The sequence below is a fragment of the Ixodes scapularis genome, unplaced genomic scaffold (assembly GCF_016920785.2).
Source record: "Ixodes scapularis isolate PalLabHiFi unplaced genomic scaffold, ASM1692078v2 PGA_scaffold1__304_contigs__length_218370807, whole genome shotgun sequence".
Classification (NCBI taxonomy): domain Eukaryota; kingdom Metazoa; phylum Arthropoda; class Arachnida; order Ixodida; family Ixodidae; genus Ixodes; species Ixodes scapularis.
In genome coordinates, this window is record NW_024609846.1 from 70,734,780 (window position 1) to 70,757,984 (window position 23,205).

The window sequence follows — 23,205 nt, forward strand, 5'->3', positions numbered from 1 at the left end:
CGTCCTGTCGTGTTTGTTCCTTGTCGTCGTTTTCGTTTTAGGGGCGAAGCTCCTGAGGGGCTAGCCATGTCCGTATGTCCGTCCACCGTCGGGTCACGAGCACGTGAGCACGTGCTCCCGTGCTCGTGCAGGGAAAAAAACAAACTGATCTCCACGTGGTGAATGATGTTGATTGGGGCAGCTCTGGCGGTGCTTGTGTGCGTAGACAATGAGCCGCAGCATGCCAAGCCTTTCCTTCGTTTTCATCCATGTCAGAAAGAGAATGTGTGGTATGAAACGTGGTTATATACGCATTTGAGCATTTGACTGCAGCACGACATGGATGAAAACGAATGAAAGGCTTGGCATGCTGCGGCTCAGCGTCTATGCAGACAAGCACCACCAGAGCTTCGCCCCAATCAACATCATTCACCACGTTGAGATGCGGTTGTTGTTTTTTTTAGCTGTTTTCGCCATGAATAAAAGAAAAAAACAATTGAGTAGCGAATACACACTATAAACAGCCAAACTGAAGTTACAAAAACAAAAAAAAGACCTCCTCTTGTTCAAACATGCAACAGGCCAATGTAGAAGCAAAGCGACAAAAAATGTGGTTAGGTGCATTGTCTGCTAAACCGCTTGTGTGCCTGTGCTGCCTTTTCCACTGCTGCGTTTCAATGAGGTGTCGTTTTTCGTTGTGTGTTCACATACTTTTTAAACTTTTAATATTTCTTGTGTATCTCTGATACTCGAGAAAATCTACTTTTATAAAAAAAATTTAACAGCTCGCCCAATTATAATATTTATTTTGACTTTAAAAAAGTTCTAATGGGTCTGGCCTACGGCAAGGTTTCTCACTAACGTCACTGGCTGCACGCATTCAGCGCCACACGTTGTCCGATTCCAATATGCTGCAATATTTTGTAATTCTCTCCTTCCCCCGGGATGCCCAGACCACCACAGAGATAGAAACTGCAAAAAAAACTACAGCCTCAAGTATGATTGCATGGCCACCTTAACAACTGCTGCAAATTACCAACAACCATGCATTGGTAATTGATAGTTGTAACAAAGCCTCTCCCAGGCCTCCCTGTTAAAGAAGTAAACAAGCCAATCCGTGGTGGAACTATTTTGCATAATAACTGTTAAAACTGGAAAGGCAGTTGCTTCATGTCTTCGCTCGTTTCGACCGTTTCGTGCAATGTCACATGCGCAGTGGCTGAGTCAGCCGAGTGAGTCGAGGCGATTTTGCTTGCATAGTATTTGTTACCGCAGGTATTGGCCTCCACCTCGGGTTACATCGAATGGGTTCTCTGTTTTCACTGTAAACATGCCATGAGCTACTTTTCATCAACAAAAAGTTTCATTTGAAACGGGGCTGTTGGCTTCAGTGGAATGCTTTCGGGACGTTTACTTTTGATTGTGTTGATTGTGCCATGCCTGCCTTGAAATATTTCTCATGAAGATTTTAAGTTCTTTACATTTACTGTAAATATGCAGTGGTAGCTTTTTACGCTTTGTGGCCTCGCCTGGAATCTTGACATAGCTCATGTGTCAACTTCAAAATGAAACACAATACTGTTGTGTATCAAGATTGGGTCTAGGAAACAAACAAAACAAACATATGATTTTCAAAACTGTAAAACCTGGATATCTCTGATATTCGAAGACTCCGAACCTCACAAACCTGGACCTGAAAGAAACTTCAAATCTATTTATCTTAAATTTAAAAAAATGAAACTATACAGATGTTGCAAACTTTATTGTTAAACGGAATCAAAACATTCAAACTCGAGTTTACAGAAACCTTCAAAGCTTCTAAGTTGGCCAGTTCTAACTTTGGCCGTGTTCAAAGATTGCACACTTTTCTAAATCGAATGTCAGCAGTGTTCGAAAGTTGCAAAGTTAAGTTTGAATCTACGTCAGATTTACGACATCTTTATTTACACTTACTTTACTTTACTTATTTACTTTACGTACACTCTGCAAGAGCAAAGACGGCATCGGTGCTTTTTCACATTTGCTAAAACAATGCATCGACATGAACGAAATTTTACCACTCAGGCTAGAGTCCCAAGAGAACACTCTTAATCATCCATCAGTTTTGATTACAGCGATTAAACACAGGAAAAACAGGTGATTGTTTCCTCGTGCTAGCAGTGTTGCGTTGTGTGCATGCAGAGCGCAATAAAGGATTACGGCAAGAACCTTGCGACACCAGACCTGCATTTAAGCTGTAGTTGGGAAACAGCAACTGAATAAGATTTAGGGCTTTTTTTCATGCATGGCCAGACATAAAAAAAGTGTCAGTAGTTACCCATGTAGTAGGGCTGCCGTGAGCTGGAAGATGAAAAAAGCAGCTCCGTGAACTGCCGCACTACCCCTTGGAGAACGCAGTGCATATACTCGGCACTCATTCCCTCGACCAGGTCAAAGCCTAGGGAAAAATGATACCAAGTTGGTTTCGACACAACACATTCCGCATACAAAAACTACCTTTAAGGTTCATGAGTGCAGATGGACCCTTGACGCCATTCACAGGGTCCCCCAGTCTCTGCGCCAGCACCATATCTCGAGCAAGGAGCTCCGATGTCCTTGGAGCTGGTGCCTCATCAGCGACATAACGTACACATCCTGCAAATGAAAGCAGTGTGCTACATTGAACTCAACAATGGAGATGTGATCATATATACATTTCTGAACTGATATAAGTAATTACTATTAGTAAAATAAGTAACTCATACCTTCCTTATGCTCGCCTTTCATGAGGCAGAACGGACAGCCGAAGAAGCCGTTGAAACACACCATGTTCTGTACTGCGGCACGGGCAGGGGCATCCACGCTGCAGCACAACACAAATGCTCTCGATGCATGACTGCGATCGCCATGTGTCCATGCCACAGGGATCATGTTGTTGACCTCATCAACAAACTTCGTTAGGAAAGCCGACATATCCGGGTGGCATTTTCCAAACCAGAGGGCAGCTAGAGTTGGATGGTGCAAGCGGACAGATGGAGGCAGTTCGTTCACGGTGAACTGTATAGGCCACACCGACGTTTTGGAAGATTTAAAAATAGGGCTTCCGTCAGTGTTAAAGGTTAACGTCAGGTCACTTTGGCCTAATGCAACCTTCTGGCGTAAGGTCTTGTACGCCGCACCCGTTGTAATGTCCGTGATGAGGTCAGAGTTGCTGGATTCAAGCTTTAACAAGCTATTATGAAGGTCAACACTCGTTTTTTCAATCAGCTGCTTGAGTTGTTGGTGAAGGTCAAGCATTAAAAAAAATGAGCCATCCTGCCTTAGCTTCTCAGTCTTCTCCTCAAATTGACAAACATCGCAACTTGCAAGTGTATGACCAGCCTTAAGGACTGTACCACAGCTCGGACACAGGTAGTGATACTTCACTAAGTTGTCTTTTTTTTTTGCCCACAGCTTCCGGAGCATGTAAGCACTTGGTGGCACAACCGCGCAGCCGAACAAGTCATTAACTAATTTCAACAACTTGTCTAGTCCTGACCAGGTCGATCGTTCGGAGACTGCGTACGCCATAATCATTGCGATGGCACCAGCTTTTGTGGTAGTCGAATGGGGCAATGTGCGCTCCCCGAACTCTTCAAAGCATAGAGTCAGGAGTTCTTCCACTGAACCTGGTCCCAACACTTCGTCGTCAACGTGTTCCGCTAGGTCTTCGCTTGACTCCGGTCCCGACACTTCGTCGTGAACGTGTTCCACTAGGTCCTCGCTTAACTCCGGTCCCCGCACTTCGTCGTCAACATGTTCCGATAGGTCTTCGCTTGACTCTGATCCCGACAGCTCGTCGTCAACGTGTTCCGCGAATTCTTCGCTTGACTCCGGTCCCCGCACTTCGTCGTCAACATGTTCCGATAGGTCTTCGCTTGACAGATCTGATCCCGACAGCTCGTCGTCAACGTGTTCCGCGAAGTCTTCGCTTGAGTCCGGTCCTGACACATCGTCGTCAACGTGTACCGCGAAGTATTCGACTGACTTCAGTTCTGCCCCCTCGTCACCAAGGCGTTCAACATTCCAAGAATTGTCATTTTCGTCGGTTGAGCTGATTTCCATGTTTGCTTCTCTTCCTTCGGACAAACATTCACCACGGCTCGGAAGCCCTCCGACAGCAGAACCGACGTCCAATCCTTGGTCATAGGCGCCTAAATTGGCACCACAACTGGTTGCAGTCGGCAAGCTACCTTCGCCGCGGTTCAAAGGTTTAGCGGTGTTAACGCACCCAGCTCCATGAGTCGCCTGGTAACGTAAAGTTGAAAGCGGTATGACGTACGGCTCATCTGCATTTAGATATCGCTTCCGTCGTTTGATTCTTGGTCCCGGAGTAGCCATGTCACGAATATATCCGACGTCAAACGTAGAATGTAAGAGACATTAGCCCTCGACACTAAATATGTTGTGCACGAAACAGCCGGAGCCCGTTACCGCCAAGAGCCCGATGCATTGGATTGGATGCTGACGGCTAAACAAAAATGAAACTCCGGGACACCTCGTACACCGTGCGACCGTGCCCCGGTAGTATATAATATTCGCTATGTAAAAAAAAAAAAAAAAAAAAAAAAAAAAAAAAAAAAAGAATAATAAGTTTGTAGTCGCCGTCTGAGCCAGGCGCGTCCCGGCAGTATCACCAAACAACGCACTGGTTTCGAACCATCTCCGCGTCGACCAGGAATAAGAGTCACCCACTTCGAGCTGGAAAAAAAACAACAGGAAAGGTCATTTGAACGCAAACTTTGTGTCAGGCGAAAAAGAAATAAGCCCGTAGCAGACGACGCATAGTCTCAACAGTGCTCCGCGCCGACAGCGGTGCGTCAAAAACCTTCCACAGCCAAAGTAAGGAAAGATGCTAACCCCGCAGAGGACTTCTTCCCTTGGACAAGTACGAGCGCACTTGCCGGAACGTCTTGTTTTGGTTTCGTTTCAATAATAACGACAGGTGGATGAGGTGGATGTCGCACTGTCGCCTCCATCTGTTGATCCCAACAGTAGCTCAGTCTTGAATTTAAAAAGATTAATCCTCGAAATCGCAAAACTACTCAATGCTAAAAAAAAAAATATATATATATATATTCACGGTGCCATTTTATTTTATCCTCCATAAAGAATTACTCACTAATCTTTTTTTTTTTTTGTGTTTATATTACCACGTTATTTGTTACTCTACTATTTCTTCGAAGTGTGGTTTAATGGAAATAGCAACACGGCGAAAAACAGATTTCGTAAAATCTACTGATTCTTGTGCAAATTTATTTTTTGGGGATCAATCTGCTGACTTTTTTTTTCTCCGTCTGGCAACACTGCGTCGTACTCACGTGGGTAAAGTGAACTGAAACACACGTGGTTTTTGTTGTTCTCTGGCGTGTTTTGGAGTTTTGTTGCCACGCAACGTTGGTATCACGCGTATACGGCTCTGGTATCTCGCAATAGATCCATGCGAAATGCATGCCTATGTTAAGTTCACTGATGGTGTGCATTTGATTTTGCCCACTTCCCTGGTAAAGAAATTCACGCCTCGCGATGCTGCCGACTTCGACGCGACCCGGCTGTACGAGGCCTACTGGGTTTCAGATTCTGGCGAAGGCGAAGATGAGGACTTCTACAACGCCAACGTTATCCTTCTGGGCGGTAAGTAATTTATTAGGGGTTAAAATAACCTTCCATGCTTTTGTGGGTTAAAAACATCATGCGAGTGCGAAAGCTAGTTTCAAGCCATAAGGCAGTTTTTTTTTTTCCTTCTCCTGCTTTCTTTCTTCTCTTCTTTTCTTTTCTTTTTTTTCTTCTTCTTTCTTTTTTTTTCTTTTTCAAAATTCAGGCGTGATCACATAGCAAAGACCAGTTTGGGCAGGAAGAGACTGGGGCAGTAACTCTTAACTGCTTTCCTTTCGATCAGTATGTGTGTAGAACCTATTATACTCATGTCACTAAAAGGAGGGTGCTATTTAAACGTGTTTTTTTGTTGTTGTTTTTTTGTTTTTTTTACAGAGAGTCTTGATGATCTTTTGAAGAAGATGCAACTGAAGCGGTACCCGATTCCTAGGATTTTGGATGGTAGTGCAACGCAGAAGCAGCCTGCAAGAAAGGCAAGAATAATAGTTTTGCTCTGTAATTGCTCTTAAAGACCTAACAAAGATGCCATCTCCAAAGGATACCAAGAACATTTTGTGTCCTTAAAAAAAATGGTTGAGCACCACACACATGGACTAAATGCAAACGCGACCGGGAAGGGCAAATAAATACTGTTTGGAAAATATCTATTGTGCCAGGATAGGGCCAGCAGAACTTTGGAGAGGAAAGTGTTAAATACAGAGGTAGAAGAGGATACAAGAGACATCTCTATTTCACTTTTTTCTGTCCATGCGCACCGCGAAATGTTTTTTGGGGCAGGCACGCAGTAAAAATCATAGCGCAGAACCAGTCCATACTGTAGCAAAAATCATAAAAATAACAACTCTATTTTTTTCCCGGGTTAGGCCTAGCTGCTTCTCGGCGAGTATCCCGATAAAATAAGGAACTGAAATTACTTCTCATGCCCATTTTTCCAGTCGCTTTCACTGGTAGTGGAGGTTGTTCCGTAGTAATTTGTGCATGCAAAGCTTACTAGCTTACTTATCTTGTGAGTATGACACTGCTTGAGTAAATATTTGATATTTCTACTGTTTTCATTTAGCATGTCCAAGACCTTGGACGAAAGGAAAAAAAGAACCGGAAGGAGATTGGCAAGCGGTCGAGGCTTGATGACATCGCTGCAGATTTTAAGAAAAAGCAAAAGGTGCAGAATTATCAGACACCTAAATACTTTTGCATTCTGAAGTTATGATATTCCAACAGTGGCAATGTATTTTTACCCAGACCCAGGAGACGAGGGCAGCACCTCAAGAGGATAGGATCCTTCGACATCTCCTCCAGGAGAAAGAGGGCAAAATAAAAAGACTTCAGAAAGAGCTTGCCGAGGAACAGGCTCACAGCCGGAGGCTGGGTTTGGCCCTTGCAATGAAAATTGGTGTGCATGCTTCTCTTTCTTATTACGAACTGAGTCTTTTAAAAAAAAGGAGCTATTATAACCTGCATTGCCGTTCAATTTCTACTTGGTTTTTCAGAAGCTGCCTCAGAACCGCAATGGAGGAGGCCTGGTACTTCAAGCGAGGAGCATCTGTTGGCTGAACCACCGTCTTTTGAAGGCATTGAACTGCTCGGTAAGATTCTAGTGTACAAATTTATTTCATCTTTTGATCATGCTTATCCGTGCATCAAATTTTGTTTAGAAGACTCGCCAAGTCGTCTAGTAGAGGAGGTCCCCAAAAGTCCAGTGCCATCAACCTCGTACACAGGCAAGTTTTAAATTTGTGTTGAGCTTTTACCTGTTAAATGACTGTCAAATGTAATAACAGACAGTAAGATTATCCTTCCCAAAAACTGAGAAAAGTAAATCCGATTTTAATTCTGATACTCTCGAAAATACCTGCAAATTTCTGCAAGCCCAAATGCTGCGCTGGGCAGATGAATACACGGTGCCATTTGACAGAAGGCAACCCTCATGTAGTCACTGTAGTAAATAGAAACTTGTCATCTAGAGGAAGAGCTCATATGTTTGCTGCCTGACGTGGACCATAACTGTCCATCACTTACTGGCAAAGGAAGAAGACTGATTTATTCACAAAGAAAAACGAGAGCAAGTACAAAAGGCTGGCATGACCGAGTTGAGGTGCCATATACTCGATTTACCCTTAAGCTGACAGTGCAGTGGAAGGTATGCACTGGATGTACCAATCGGAGCCAGCAACATGCAACATCAACGTGCGTTGTCATCGCGCCAGAGAGTGCGGTGACATCCCGCACAGCTGGCTCTGAATTTGGTCCATCCAGCACGTATCTTCTGCTGCAATGTCAGCTTAGGGTGAACAGAGTATAGTCTGCAATACAACCGTAATTTTCCACCACGCCGTCCTCATCGACGGTCACCACCGATGCCATGTTCGCAGATAGAAGGAGACCGGCATGCAACGCGCGCGACCAAGCTCTCCTTGACCTCTGATTGGTCCATCGTTGCAGTCGTTCCCGAACGTAACGAGAAAGTTCAGCCCGGCTCAACTCCTTACGTTGCAAACGAACACGAACAAAACGACCGTTTGGCACTTCGTTGCTATGGTAACTTGTTGTTCCAACCGGTTGCGTTCGTTCGTAAGCGTAGTGGTCGCTCCGAACGCAACTGTCTGAACGGGCCTTCAATTGCATGTGCAAGTGACCCAAAGATTGAATTTTCTAAATCAACAGTAACCTTGAAGTTTGTTGATGGCAGTTGAATTAGGATCTAAGCAGTTTTCCTTTAAAGGGCTCCTCCAACGATACTTCTGCTTCTGCTTCTTCTTTTTTTTTGCGCTCCCTGCCTTTGGTGGTTCGGGAAATTCGGGCAACAAAGACAAGACCGCAAAAAGGGATGGTGCATCATATTTTAATTTGACAAGGCGCAGAACAGTTGATAGATGGTGGCGCAGCAGGATGCTAAATGCGCGTGGCGGGTACGTTAAAAGAACTGGCTTCCTGATTGGCCAGGTCCACCAAAAGTTTCTTTCTGAGTGCGGAATAATAAGTGACTGTTCTTACATCATAATTATTTATAAAAGTTATTTTTATTGAGCTCTGAGAGTTAAAATTTTAAGAACTAAATATAGTTTAATAAAGCACGAAAAGAAGAAACAACAACAGCAAGTGTTTTGTGATGTGCGCCGTCCCGCGGCATCCGTGTCGCGGAAACTGAAACCAAACTTTTAGACGACACATTGTACTTACAATAAAATAAAATACAATAAAATGCTTACATGCTCTCTCTTTTCGTGCGCTTTCACGAAACTCGGCTAGATGAGTGGGGACCCCAGTCACCCCCGCGGCGTGCAGGGGGCGACCTGGGTGATGGAGGGACGATGCACGAAGGCAAGCACGGAGAGGCGAGCTGAGCGCCGGTGATGTGTGCACGGCTTTCGAGAGGCGGCCATTCTATTTGACACGCCAGCGGCTTAACGGCGAAGGAATGTTGTGCACCTGCGTAAACCCAGTCCAAGGCAACACTGTACCAAGGATAGCCGACGCTAGAGTCACTATACAGCTACGATATGGATCTGGCTGTGGAGGGGTGACAGCATGTATCGCGCGTACCATTGGCAGCTCCATTTACGTCAGAGTGGTCTGCTTTTGTAAATTTTATTTGCTTATAACTTCCCAATTAAATTTTATTTTGGAAAATGTTTTTTATTTTTTTTTTTTTTTTGTTATTGCGTTGCTTGTTGTCACTAAGCACAAGTTTCAGACCAGTCAGAAAATGATCGGAGGGGCCCTTTAAAGGAAGAGTTTGCTTATGGCACTTCTTCCTTTTCGTTAGTTCTATACCAAAACCTACTCGAAACCTATCTTGAAATGTGCTCAAAACCTGTTCAGAGTTTACTTGACACCTATTGCGAAACTCGCCTTGAAACTGTGTGTTCACCAACCATGGGCTCTTTTGGAAAAAGAAGCTGGCACCTGGTGAAATTCGAACTGTGCCAGTGCCGGTCAGTGCAGTTAAAAATCAATGCCTTCATCTACTCGGCCACTGTCACAAGTCTGGTAGGGTGTATGTAGATGGGCGTTATAAACCACACACCAGCACGTCTGTGGTAGCACATTGACACGCTGGTGAGATACTCCACGGTATTATTTCTTTTCAGGAAACCTTTCCGGAGCGGAAAAGTCTACTGACGAACCTTCACTGGGCCGAGCTCCTTTTCCGTCAGCTGACCAGCAACCAGGCAAGTACAGAAATGCTCAAAAGGGGCAGAAAGCAGATTTCTGATACAGTTTGTTTACGGTGGTGATTAACTCTACGGTCTGTAAGGATCCTAAAAATGCGCTCCCTGCCTGTGGTGGTTCGGGAGATTCAGGCAACAAAGACAGGACTGCAAAAAGGAATGGTGCATCATATTTTAATTTGACAAGGCGCAGAACAGTTGATAGATGGTGGCGCCGCAGGGTGCTAAATAATGCGCGTGGCGGGTGACGTTAAAAGAACTGGCTTCCTGATTGGCCAGGTCCACCAAAAGTATCTTTCTGAGCACGGAATAATAAGTGACTGTTCTTACCTCATAATTATTTATGAGAGTTAAATTTTTAAGAACTATATGTAGTTTAATAAAGCAGGAAAAGAAGAAACAACAAAAGCAAGTTTTTTGTGATCTGTGCCGCCCCGTGGCATCCCTGTCGCGGAAACTGAAACCAAACTTTTAGACGACACATTGTACTTACAATAAAATAAAATACAATAAAATGCTAACATGCTCTCTCTTTTCGTGCGCTTTCACGAAACTCGGCTAGATGAGTGGGGACCCCAGTCACCCCCGTGGCGTGCAGGGGGCGACCTGGGTGATGGAGGGACGATGCACGAAGGCAAGCACGGAGAGGCGAGCTGAGCGCCGGCGATGTGTGCGCGGCTTTGGAGAGGCAGCCATTCTATTTGACACGCCAGCGGCTTAACGGCGAAGGAATGTTGTGCACCTGCGTAACCCCAGTCCAAGGCAACACTGTACCAAGGATAGCCGACGCTAGAGTCACTATACAGCTACGATGTGGATCTGGCTGTGGAGGGGTGACAGCATATATCGCGCGTACCATTGGCAGCTCCATTTACGTCAGAGTGGTCTGCTTTTGTAAATTTTATTTGCTTATAACTTCCCAACTAAATTTTATTTTGGAAAGCTTTTTTTTTTTTTTTTGTTATTGCGTTGTTTGTTGTCACTTAGCACAAGTTTCAGACCAATAAGAAAATGATTGGAGGGGCCCTTTAAAGTAAGAGTTTGCTTATGGCACTTCTTCCTTTTCGCCAATCCTATGTCAAAACCTACTCGAAACCTATCTTGAAATGTGCTCAAAACGTGTTCACAATTTACTTGACATCTATTGCGAAACTCGCCTTGAAACTGTGTGTTCACCAACCATGGGCTCTTTTGGAAAAACAAGCTGACCCCTGGTGAAATTCGAACCTGTGCCAGTGCCGGTCAGTGCAGTTAAAAATCAATGCCTTCGTCTACTCGGCCACTGTCACAAGTCTGGATGGGTGCATGTAGATGGGCGTTATAAACCACACACCGGCACGTCTGTGGTAGCAGATTGACACGCTGGTGAGATACTTCACGGTATTATTTGTTTTCAGGAAACCTTTCCGGAGCGGAAAAGTCTACCGACCAACCTTCACTGGGCCGAGCTCCTTTACCGTCAGCTGACCAGCAACCGGGCAAGTACAGAAATGCTCAAAAGGGGCAGAAAGCAGATTTCTGATACAGTTTGTTTACGGTGGTAATTAACTTTACGGGCTGTAAGGATCCTAAAAATGCCAGAGTTGTGATCATGCGCACCATATTTTTGTGTTAAAACAGCAATTCAAAATGGCAGCCAGAATGACAAAGGGTGCCCATCAACAAACAGCAAGTGAAGGTTTCCCGCGCCCCTGACTGGCCGACCCGTAGGAAATTTCTTGAATGTGTCTGTGCATCGTAGCCCAAACCTTGTTTCTCAATGGCGAGTCTTTTGTCGCACCATTGTGCCATGGAACTATCAAATCTGTCGCCCCGCAAGCTCGAGAGACCGGAATGGACAGCAGACATGGGGGCCATATTGTACGATGCCATCCCGATTAGCGACATTGATGACGGTCATTGGAAGCGTTCGCTCTAGGAAGCATGCTAAGCGGATACAAGAAGGTGCAAAGAAAATGTATTTTACTGTTTTCAATACGATGATTACAGTACTGTTGCCCACACTGCGGAAAATGTGTTTCTCTCGAAGTATAATTTGAAACGAGCCTAAAAAGGTAAAATGATGTTTGCAATCTTTGCAAAATGTAGCATTTTCATTAGTCAACTTTTACCGGTGGACCAGGGTGTTTCCTTCGTAGAGAATAGTTTGAATTTATTTCTATTGCAACGTGCTCGATATTTGGTTTTATAGTCTGAAACTTTTAATATGCACTAGCTGACACCTACTACACAATACAAAACCAAAACCAAGGTTCTTCAAAAACCTGGTTGCACCCTCCTTACCATTCTCTGATGTGGAAAGGGAGGGAGGCGCAGGTTGTGTCACAAGCTGCACCGGTGGATGTTGTGTAAGGGCAGGGAGGTTTACCATTTTTACTTAGTGTGAGCAATTTTCTTGGGGTTGAAGATTAGGAAAGGGACAGCGTGTATCACGTTTGGGTAAATTTCTGCCTGTAGTATACTTCTTTTCAGCGCAGGTTAGCAAAAGGCAAAAGTATTTTGCGATTCATTTGGAGCAACGCAGCAGATGTGTCAACTATCCACAAGGAAAAGTGCACTTTGACTGTGCATTGTCATGTTCTACGCTCATACATTCTAATTGGGGCCCATCTTTTTCACTTGCCAAGTTCGCTGAAACCAAGGGGGTTATAAATACTAGGAGGGGGCACATTGCAATATGTGTGAAGCCTAGTCATAAACAGTTTAAACGATTTTGTGCCCAGCGTGACCGCAGATCTCTCTGGCGATTGGTGCGCGTGACATGTCACCTGGGAGATGGATGGTTGATTGTAGGACTCCTTGCAGGCTTGCGCGCGCTCCGTCCGGTAGGTTTTATCAGATGGAAGGCTAGACTGTGATGTATTCTAGTACCCCATAGCTTGACGAAGGCTAGCTATGGTCACGTGATGTGGCAACGTTGGCATGGTAAGTGAGGAGAGTAAGGAGGAAAATGAGAAAGAGGCGAGGCGTCAAGGGAGCATGGCTTGTGGAGGCTACGCAGCCGACGTCATGCCCTCTCCTACCCTTCTATCCTCCTTGGCTGAAACAGAGTTTAGTCTGTTAATCATTTTAGTGGATTTCAAGAGCCATTCTTGGGAGCAAACCATCTCCTTGTCCCAAATATTTCTGATGAAATAAGCTCTACACCTGAGTGCAAGTCAAGATAATAGTGCTGACATACTGTGTCTATTTTGGTGCAACATAAGAAAAGTACAAGCTTCGCCTTCAGCACCTGATCGTTTCCTTCCGTCGTATGCGGCTGAGTGTTTGCTGAAGTGTTACTAAAGATAGAAAGGTTATGCTGGAGGCAAAGCTGTTACTATTTTTCTTCTGTGGCAACAGCGTATGGTATCGAATATTTAAGACAACCCTGAGACAGGGGGCACAGAAAGGGGACAGAACACGATCAAGTTTCTTGTGAGACTTCGTCGTGTTCTGTCCCCTTTTTGTGTCCCCTGTCTAAGGGTTGTCTTAAATCATGATTGTAAACCAGCTCGTTCTGTGTTTTGTCCCTTGTCCGTATCCCCAGTCTCGGGTTTACAACTATGCTAAACCAGCTCGGCTGCGCCTTATCACTCATTATAGTATCCAAATTGATAAGGATTTCGAATCTAAGCAAAGATACTACCTTGCTTGCAGGATTCCTGCTGCCAGAGCCCGCTCTACCATGTGCAGGCCCTGCACCACCAGTGCTGATCGAAGGAGATGGAATGGTAAGTGACCAAAATTGCTTTGAAGGAACAATGAAGACGATTTAGGAACTTTGTTTGACGACTGAAATAGGCTTCATGTATAATCCAGGGAATGTTGACCAATTTTTGGCCCTAATCGTCGCCTGCGTGTCGCACAACTTAATAGACTGAGCTCACTAATCGTTGGCGCATGCATCACGCCACCATAACTGTAGTTCACTGGATGCTGATGGCAGTACACCAGACAGCTCGTGCTTTGCTCGCGTAGGCTAGGCTTGCAGCTGGCTTGTGGCATGTGCAAAAAGACTGCAGCTCCCAGGACACATTGCGGCAGTGGCGGCCATATTTATGGTCATATTTACGGCCATATTTACTAGAGTCCTTCGTTACTTTCCTAGTCATGGAACTTCCCCGTAACACTATGGGAGCGCTTCGTGTGCTGTAAAGCGTGACTGTGCAGTGGCGCTAGCGTAGACAGTTCAGCATAACTGGACAGCAGATGGGCATTCAGTAAACGCAGTGGTTGGCCCCCCGGAGCCCACAATCAAGCCCCACAGCCGGTTCGCTCATCTTGCGGTTGCGGTTAAGAGGAATTTTTATGTCGCAATACCAGCTCCACGGGGACATGGAAGTACCTAGCGCCCCTGCCTGATGGCGCGAAAATCCGTGTCACTTCAAGCACTAAAGTTGGATTTCGCATGCAGAAACTGACCGCAGAGGCTTGCAATTCGAGTCTAATTAAAAGCACCCTTGCACTTTAGGAGTGGCAGGTAAAGTTACGGCCGGGGAACACCAAGATGAGCCAAAATGATAGATAAATCACGCTATACAAAAGCAGAGACGGGACTTGGCGTGGAAGGCTTCGAATTGTGGCATGATAGGACTTCTATGTTATAAATTATATTTTACGCGTGTCTTACTTTTTAACTGTGATCCTTTTTTAAAAATTGTGCTTGCTGTGTTTAAGTTTTTCTTTCTTGCTCAACTTATCTTTTATAAGTTAGTATTACAAAATGTTATTGTTATTATTATTTTAGTACTTAATTTTATTATATTGTTATTTTTATTATTACAATAAAATAATATTACAAAATATATATATGTACATAATATTACAAAACTGTTGTCACAGCAAAATGTAGAAACTTTTATCGCATTTCACGCAAGTAAACGTTTAATCTTTTATCTGGGTTTTACAACTTTCTCATTGCAACTACAGCTGCTAGATTTTTTTTTTTTTTTGTGGATGTTTCAATTTTTGAGTTTACACTACTGCAGTGTCTGTTAGGGCCAAATATGCGCCTTCTGTTATTGAATGAGTCGTAGCAAGCACCTTGAATATTGAAAAAACAGATAGAATTGTAGTTGCTGGGGAAACAACGTTTATTTCGACCCAGTTTGTATGAAAGTCATGCTAATGCCATTATGAAAGTCATGCTGATACCATTACCTTGGCTTCCTTTTAACAAACATGAAACCATGTTATCAGCGCAGTAACTTAGCTTGATCTTTTTTTTTCTTCAGGCTTGTCGATTTAACAGGTGATTCAAACAATAAAAAGTCTGTGGCACAGTCGTGCAAGTGGTAAAAAAAGCAAGACATGCGTAAAATATAAATCTGAAAAAAAAAAAAAAAAAAAGGTGTTTAGTGTTGGCGCGATTTGAACCCAAAACTTTCACGCAGCGATGACAAGACTCAACACCGTTACCAGTCCGCCACGCAAGACGGCAGAACTTGCGCAGCTGGCGCAGACGTATATGTATAACACCACTGCTTTTGTCTTGCGTGATTTATCTTTTATTTTGGTGCATATTGACCTTTTCCGGCTGTAACTTTACCTGCCGCTTTTAAAGTTTAAGGGTGTGGTTAATTAGACTTGAATTGCAAGCCTCTGCGGTCAGTTTCTGCGAGCAAAGTCAAACTTTTGTGCTCGAAGCGACACGCATTTCTGTACCATTAGGCAGGGGCATAGGGTGCTACATAGTTCCATGTCCCCAAGGAGCTGGTCACGTGACAAAAATCCCTCTTGGCCACAGCTGCAAGATGAGCAAACCGGCCCAGGGGACTGATTTTTGTCATGGGTGGGAGAAAAGTCAGAGTCTGCTCTCGCTGAGGGATGCTAAAATACTGTTAGCAGACACGTCGTCCGGTAACGCAAGGGAAAAGTGTGGTTTGTCTGCTATGAGGCATCGACGCCATTGTGGGCCGTATGGTACTAATTATGTCCCACGGGCGGGTGGAGAGGTCGGGAAAAAAAAGTTAAACTGAGAACATCTACTATTTCCTGAAGGGCGCAGTTGATGACCTGTGCTTCATTTTGAAATGCGAATTCCATTCGTTCTCCTGTCGTACATAACCTGACATCCGCTGGTGAATAAATAAGAATTAGAAACAAGCACCTACCTCGCATGCGAGAGCTTTCCTCTTCCGTAAATAGGTGAGGACTTCTGACCTACTTATGATTATGAAAGCTCTCGTATGCCAGGTAGGTGTTCATTTCAAATTCTTAATTATTCTCGGGTGGATGTTGGGTTACGTACGACAGGAGGACGTATCCAAATTTCTAAACGATGCACAGGTTGTCGATTGCGTCCTTCAGGAAATAGCGGAGGTTTCCAATTTAACCTTGTTTTCGATCTCCTCTATAATCTCACCACCTGCTAGCTAGTATCTGCTAGCAAGTGGCGTCTCTGTTCCGTCAGCAAATGACACCTCGTGGCAGACGAACCGCGCCTCTTTTGTAGCAGACGAACCCCGATCCGGCTAAGATCGTGCTCTCACCACTGACCAAAATCGGGCTCCATGATTAGAAAGTTTTAACATATTAGGTGACAGCGTCTCTAAATCGACTGGAACAGAAACTGCCAGTAAGCTTCACAGCCATTCTTTTTTTTTTTTTTCGGCATGTCAACAGATTTGCAGCCTTCAAATGCGAGGTTAGAATGCCAGAGTTTAAAGGGACACTGACAGGGTATTTATGCTCGCCGAGGTTTTTAGTTGTACGTGACATATGAGAGCTCAACTACCCAGAACAGAATTTGCGGCTCGAAATTCGGTTTCTTTCCGCCCGAAAACCGCCGATCAAGAACTGGCCGGTTCGAGTCTCGCTCACTCTCTTTTCCGCGGTCACGGGCCGTTTTCTAAGGTATCGATGCGACCACCAAATTTAATCAAAGTCGTGGGTCACTGAAGGGACACACTCAATACCAAAAATAGAAAAAAATATGAAACCCATTTTTTGTGGCTTCTAAAAACCTGCAAATACGTTGATTGAAAAAAAAGTTCCACAGACAACCGGAAGCATTCTGTGCGTGCGTCGTTTCGCGTATCGTGGGACTCGCGGGGACGGCGATGGCAGCGGACGACGGGCGTGGGACCTCTATTTCAGAACTGTCGTTCGCGGTACCGGCGAATTTTGTTCGCCTTTAAAAGAGAAATTTAGGACTGTTCAAAAGAATTGGTATTCATGCCGTACGACACGCCCGACCACGAAGCCGATTTGCACGAAGACGTCTCCGAGCCGTCACTCCCTTCTTGTGGCTGAAGACATCGCTCGCGCAAACGTCAAGCGCGACGTGTCTACTTCGAGTTGAATATGCACGCGTACGATTTCTTTACTAGGTGAGAATGTCGCCAATGCCTGGTGCATCCCGACTTCGACCCTGGAGTGCTTTTGCTAGAGAAAAATCGGCAGCAAACTTTCCAACTTACAGTTTATCGGCTGAATTGTTACTAAGGAAAGAGATCCCCTAGTATCGACGTGCCCCAGTAGCTCAGTGGGTAAGACGTCCGCTTCACACGCGGTAGGACCGGGTTCGATTCCCCGTGAAACTTTTTTTTATAATATTTTCTGATGTTTACATTTCTTTTTTTTTTTTATAATTATTACTGAAGAAACAAAAAAAAAATAAGAAACAAATGTTGTGGACGACACGTCGCTGAATTAAATGGTATGGGATTTCTTTTTTGACACCTGCGAACTCAATTTAATCACTTTCCACAAAATGCAAGGAGCATATAAATCAGGTAGCGTCCGCTTTCCGAGGTGCCCGTAAATGGTCTACAGGAAATGTAGCCAGCCATGGGTCCTGATCCCGTTGATCTTTCGGAAACTCTGTCGCACAATGCCACTTCTGTTTCGGACGCAGGACATGTGTTCACTCCCTTGTGTAATGCCCCCTGGGCCTTCAAGGAATAATAAATGATGATGATGTGAGCCAGCTCTTCACGCAACATCTTGGGTGTATTCTTTTCGGAGCCGATCAAAATTCACCACGGGCACTCACTACTCATCTCCAACTCCTCAATGTACAAAACAACTCATCTTGGAGTACAGAACAACGAGCGGAACATACATAACTGCAAAAGAATCCCACGGCGAACAGTTCCCGTACGCCGCATGTCGTCTGCTACAAGAAGGAGAGAGACAAAAAAAAAAAAAAAAAAAAAACACGGTCGGGTGTAGCCACGTGACTTCCGCCGCTCCACTCTCTTCTCTCCACTTCTCCGACCTCCGTCGGGTTTCGGTTTCGGTTTCGAGCAGTTGCGTCTTTTGGCTTTATTAAAAAAATACGCTACTCTGTTGCAAAATATTAATTGGGTAGTCCTCCGACACCATAATGAAGCGCCTGGCAAAAAATGAAAAATATTTTTTGGGGGGTGTCAGTGTCCCTTTAAACGATACTGGATTATCTGAGACCTTAATTTTAAGCGCAGTCACGAAGAATGAGCATCATGCTGCCGATTCAAGTACTTTGCGCAAAGGCAAGTGTGAAATTGTGGGTTGCGTGTGCGTAGTCGCGCACTGGAGACTTTGCGCGAAGATAAGCGTGAGTTTGCGGGTCATGTGTGCGTAGTCGCGCACTGCATGACCAGGCATGAGTGGCATTTTCATTCGTAACTGCTGCATTTGTTAAAGCATATGGGTAAACCTGCAGTCCAGAGGAAGAGCAAGAAGACACGCGAGCAGAATACGCGCAGCACGGCCGACCTGAACACAGTCTTTCAGCACGAGAGCTGCCGCTCGAGTACTGTAATGAAGTTTGAAATTGTGCAGTAGATTTTCAGTGAGCTTGCTGTTCTTAGATCCAAATAGGCAAGTAGCACCCTAAAAAACAGTCCGCTTGGTTTTTTTTGTTTTCTCGGTCACAGGTTTTTTTGTGAGTATACGTAAACGTCCACAATTACACCTTCAAAGAGGCATCTCCGCGTCAACACCGCTGGTTCCTCTCTTAAAGCTTGGCATTTTAGTGAAGGTATGTTTAAAGTATTCTCGTATGCAAGAAATTGTCAAGCAAACGGAGGATAGCAAGAGTGTAGGTGGTTTGTCCTTACTTTTGACAGGAGCTTCTGTTCCTGTATCAAACTTCGGTGGAAGTTTCAAGATCCAAAAGCATTATTAAGGACTCTGGTTTCCCATTCAAAAGTAGTGTAAGGCTTCTTCCTCATTGATTTTCTCATTCTCGGCGTCCACGGTGGGTTCTTTGCTACCTACCAACACCACGAAGTCTTCGTTTGTTGGAGCACCGCACACCACCACAGTGCTGTCAACATCCACGTAGAGTTTGCACAGCCCCTTGAAGACCTAATACCCTTGAAAAAAGAATTTCAGTGCCCTTAATACTCCTGGAATTTATTTGCATTCATTGTATTTCTTAAACATAAACATGCAGGCGGGTCAGTTATTGTCATTGTTTAAATATCGGGAAAACTTTGTTCCGGCTCTTTTCTTTAAAACTTAGGGCCAAGCAAACTCGTGACAATAAAATGGCGTGTGCACTTAACCCGCAACGGCACATGATCTTGTTATATGGCAGTATCATTATGAAGTTCAATGTTGGGTTTGATAATGTGACTAAGACTCACTGTTTTGCCAAACTGTGGTAGTCTACTAGATGGAATGTTTTCCAGATTAGTAGATTATAGTGTTCACAAGGAAATTCTTATTGAATGCAGGTTCACCTTGGCAGTGGACTAAAAGTCGCCAAGCTTAAGCTTGATGATTTGGTATCGAAGCTACCGGAACAACGCTTCATAAAGGACCTTTCCCGGACGATCTACTCTACTGCTGAGCTCTGTGCTCGCAGCGTGACCGGAGAGCCGAGCCGGCGCTTTCTGAAAGAGGGCGCGAAAGGAAAGCTGCCGGTGACACCTGCAAAGATGATGGCCCTTGCAAGTAAGTGCATAGAGTGTCAAAATATATTAGAATGAAAAGGGGTCAACTTTCAACAAATAATGTAATAATGTAGAAAGTTGATAGAGTTGGTAAATGTCTTAAAAACAATGAGTTGAGTGATGTGCTGTCCTTGTTCAAGTCTTTTTTAAATTTAAACTATTTGGAAAACCATAAATTTATTGAGGTTCACTTGGAAAACTAACAGGAATAATAAGGTTGAAGTATTAGACAACTAAATATTTAATAAATGAACTTGTGCTCACAAACAAAATAAAATTGGTGGCGACTAGCGTTGGCGGTGTCGATGTCAGCGTGACTGGTAAGACCTTACCATAACCCAAGACTATCTGCCTGCAGCCACCATGTGCTTCCTTTTACACACATTCGACAGCCAAGAACATTTCCTAGAATAGAAAAAACAAGCTTTCATGGTTATATTTAACTGGGACATTCCAGACAACCAGAGGATAAAAAGAACTACCGGTGCCCAATATTGGGCCTCTGCCCAAGAGCTAAATGTGCTGCCATCTTGGCCATGCATGCTGCATTATGTTTTGTGAAAGCTTTGCAAATGCAATCCCTCTGCTTTTTTTTTTTTTTTTTGCTTAAAGGGCCCCTCCAACAATATAATTATGTTTCTGCTTTTTTTTGCGCTCCCTGCCTTTTCTGTGGTTTGGGGGATTTGGGGAACAAAGACAAAACTGCAAAAGAATGGTGCATCATATTTTCATTTGACAAGGTGCGGAATGGTTGTATCGATGGTGGGCGCAGAGTGGTGCTAAACGTGCGTGGCAGATGACTTTAACGGAGCTGGCTTCCCGATTGGCCAGGTCCACCAATAGTTTGTTCCTGAGCACGGAATAATAAGTGTGAATGTTCTTACCTCATAATTATTTATAAAAGTTGTTTTTATTGAGCTCTAAGACTAAGGAAAAAACTAAATGTACTTTAATAAAGCCCAAAAACAACAAAAACAAGCTCTTTGCGACATGTGAGCCGCCCTGCGGCATTCATGTCGCGGAAACTGAAACCAAACTAGCAGACGACGCATTGTACACACGTGCTCTCTCTTCTCATGCACTTTTACGAAACTCGACTCGGTGAGTGGGGACCCCGGTTGTTGCGGCATGCGGGGGGGCGACGATGAAGGGACGATGCACGGATGCAAGCACTGAGAGGCGAGCTGAGCGCCGGCGATGCGTACGCGGCTCTGAGAGGCGGCACGCCCACCGCCCAGCGGCTCTGCGGCAAAGAAACGCAAGGCACCACTGTATCAAGGATAGCTGACGCTAGAGTCACTATTGAGCGACGATGTGGATCCGTCAGCGGAGGAGCCGCCGCGTGTTTTGCGTCTACCATTGGCATCTCCATTTACGTCACGCAGTGGCCCACTTCTGTAAATTTCGTTTGCTTATAGTGTCCCGAATAATTTTTATTTTGCAAAGCGGTTACCGTATTTACTCGAATATAACGCGCCCTCGATTGTAACGTGTACCCTTTTCTCGAGGTCCGAAAAAAGAAAAAACGCCATGACTTCGATTGTTACGCGCGCCAGATTTTGTAGGTTAAATACAGAAATTAAACTTTTTCTCGCTTGGAACAAAGGTTTATTCCGAATGCTTCAATCTTGCGATGAAATGAACGGCGCTGTCTCGCCGGCAAGGTCGTCATCATGGCGACGGTCTGGTGCAGCGCTCGTGGGACAGTATGCATCACTCGTCATTGTTGTCGGACAACTCCTTATCGCTGTCAACGGCCCAAAGCGTTTCATCTTCGGTGCCGTCCATAGCGTTAGGAATTCCACACTTCTTGAAGGCCTTGATAACCATGGCAGACGGGATCGTGCACCATGCATCTTTCACCCATCGCACGTGATGCGGCCCAATTTCCATCGCTCTCTGCGTACAATATCCCTTTTCTTTTGAATCCAGCATCATGGTGAACGCGGTGGGTCTTTGCAGTGGGAACTTCCACGCTGATATGAAAGAAACACAGGAGCTGGCTACGCAGCTTCTTAGCGCGTAATGGGTGGCTATTTTGGAATATCGATGGCGATATGGTAGCGCAGTTTTGGTCGCACTCGTTTGTAGCGCACATGCGATTTTTGGACCTTAGTTAGATTCGAGTAAATACGGTAGTTTCTCAGTGTTATTGCGTTGCCTGCGGTCACTCTCGGCACAAGTTTCAGACCAGTCAAAAAATTATTGGAGAGGCCCTTTAAATCTCTGTATTCGGGAATGGATGGACACATTTCCAGGAATAGACGGAGACATATTCCCTGTAAATCAGCTCTTAAAATTATTAGTTACATGGTCATGGATGTTTTACAATCTGGATTTAAGTTGATTGGTGTCTTTGGCCAGGTGTTTTGGTACTGCCAACCTAGGTTTATAATTGCCACTGTAGCCACTTGTGGAATGTTTTTGTTAAAATGTTTACCATATGATTTGTAGACTTGCACTGAGTTAATTTAAAAGGAAGTGAAGGATGTGCCCGTTCTGTCCTTCATCTTAATGTTCCTATTAATTCTTCCGTGGCATATTACCGTTAAGATTTCATCCATTAAAAAAGAAGCAATTTTTTTCAATGCTATGTATATATATAGTTAAGAGTTCAAAACCATATGCTTTGACCTTGATAGATCTACTTGTAAGTTTCAAATGATGTTACGCCCACACCAACCTGAATGTACCGATGACATTTTGACAATACTTGTCATGCATGGTCGCTCTCGAATTGCGCTTACCTATTGGTAGAAAGAAAAATTCTGTCTTTGTGTTGTGCATTTCTAGTGCTTCAAAAAATTTACAGGGAATTAAGCCTTCCAGTTCCTTTAAATTGTATATATTATGTTTGCGAAATTATAACAAAAAGAAAAAAAAAGTTTTTCTTCCTTGCACAGCTGTTTAACGCAGATATATTTACAATTTCTCCAGGTGGCCTGATGTACTATGAGAGGGCAAAGAAGCCAGAGGCTGAACGTCGCCCGATCCTGGAGCTCCAGACGGTAGTCCGCGACATCCTAAAAGACTTCTTGCCTGATGTTGCGAGGCAGGGCAGGAGGAGGGTCGCTCCGAAAGAATAAAATGGCAGTGATTCCTTATACCGTTTCACAGTGGAATTATTTACTCAACGGCAAGTACATACTAGTTGTACCAGCGTGACAAGTTAATGTGACCAGTTGAACCACCATGACACGTTCAACCACCATGACCAGTTCAACCGGTTCAACCAGTATGACCAGTGTGACCAGTTCAACCACCATGACCAGTGTGACCAGTTCAACCACCATGACCAGTGTGACCAGTTCAACCAGTATGAAACTGGTCAAACTGGAGCAATATCCAAGTTTGAAACTGGTACCAGTTTGAACTGGTTGCCAGTTTAAACTGGTCTTTCCAATAGGGAGCCGCAAAATCTCTGACAGCCTGACAAGTGCTCTGGGAGACTGACAAGTGCTCGTAAGTCGCCACCATGCCTTGAAAGCTACTGGTTCCGAAGAAACGGAGCGCGCAGAGCACTCGTTGTTTCACGGTCCGAGGCGGCGAACGAA

The 23,205-nt window shown here is 44.5% G+C and overlaps 1 protein-coding gene across 2 annotated transcripts; it reads left to right on the forward strand.

Annotated features, from left to right (window-relative positions):
- The first annotated feature begins 5,145 nt into the window (after window positions 1–5,145).
- LOC121836077 lies at window positions 5,146–22,750 on the forward strand. Of its 2 annotated transcripts, none has more exons than XM_042290770.1 (11): window positions 5,146–5,631; window positions 5,989–6,086; window positions 6,674–6,775; window positions 6,856–7,006; window positions 7,104–7,199; window positions 7,269–7,334; window positions 9,705–9,785; window positions 11,183–11,263; window positions 13,425–13,498; window positions 19,433–19,652; window positions 22,589–22,750. In XM_042290770.1, the coding sequence occupies exons 1-11, from the start codon at window positions 5,445–5,447 to the stop codon at window positions 22,735–22,737; spliced, it is 1,305 nt and encodes a 434-aa protein (XP_042146704.1). In that variant the 5' UTR covers window positions 5,146–5,444; the 3' UTR covers window positions 22,738–22,750. The 2 variants fall into 2 exon arrangements, with proteins under 2 accessions (XP_042146704.1, XP_042146705.1); XM_042290771.1 differs by having other exon boundaries at window positions 7,107–7,199.
- The last annotated feature ends 455 nt before the right edge of the window (window positions 22,751–23,205 follow it).

Coding starts and splice junctions, on each gene's coding strand:
- LOC121836077 (XM_042290770.1), top strand. CDS start 5,445: ATGCATGCCTATGTTAAGTTCACTGATGGTGTGCATTTGATTTTGCCC. Junction 6,776..6,855: donor ATTTTAAGAAAAAGCAAAAG/GTGCAGAATTAT, acceptor ATTTTTACCCAG/ACCCAGGAGACGAGGGCAGC. Junction 13,499..19,432: donor TGATCGAAGGAGATGGAATG/GTAAGTGACCAA, acceptor TATTGAATGCAG/GTTCACCTTGGCAGTGGACT.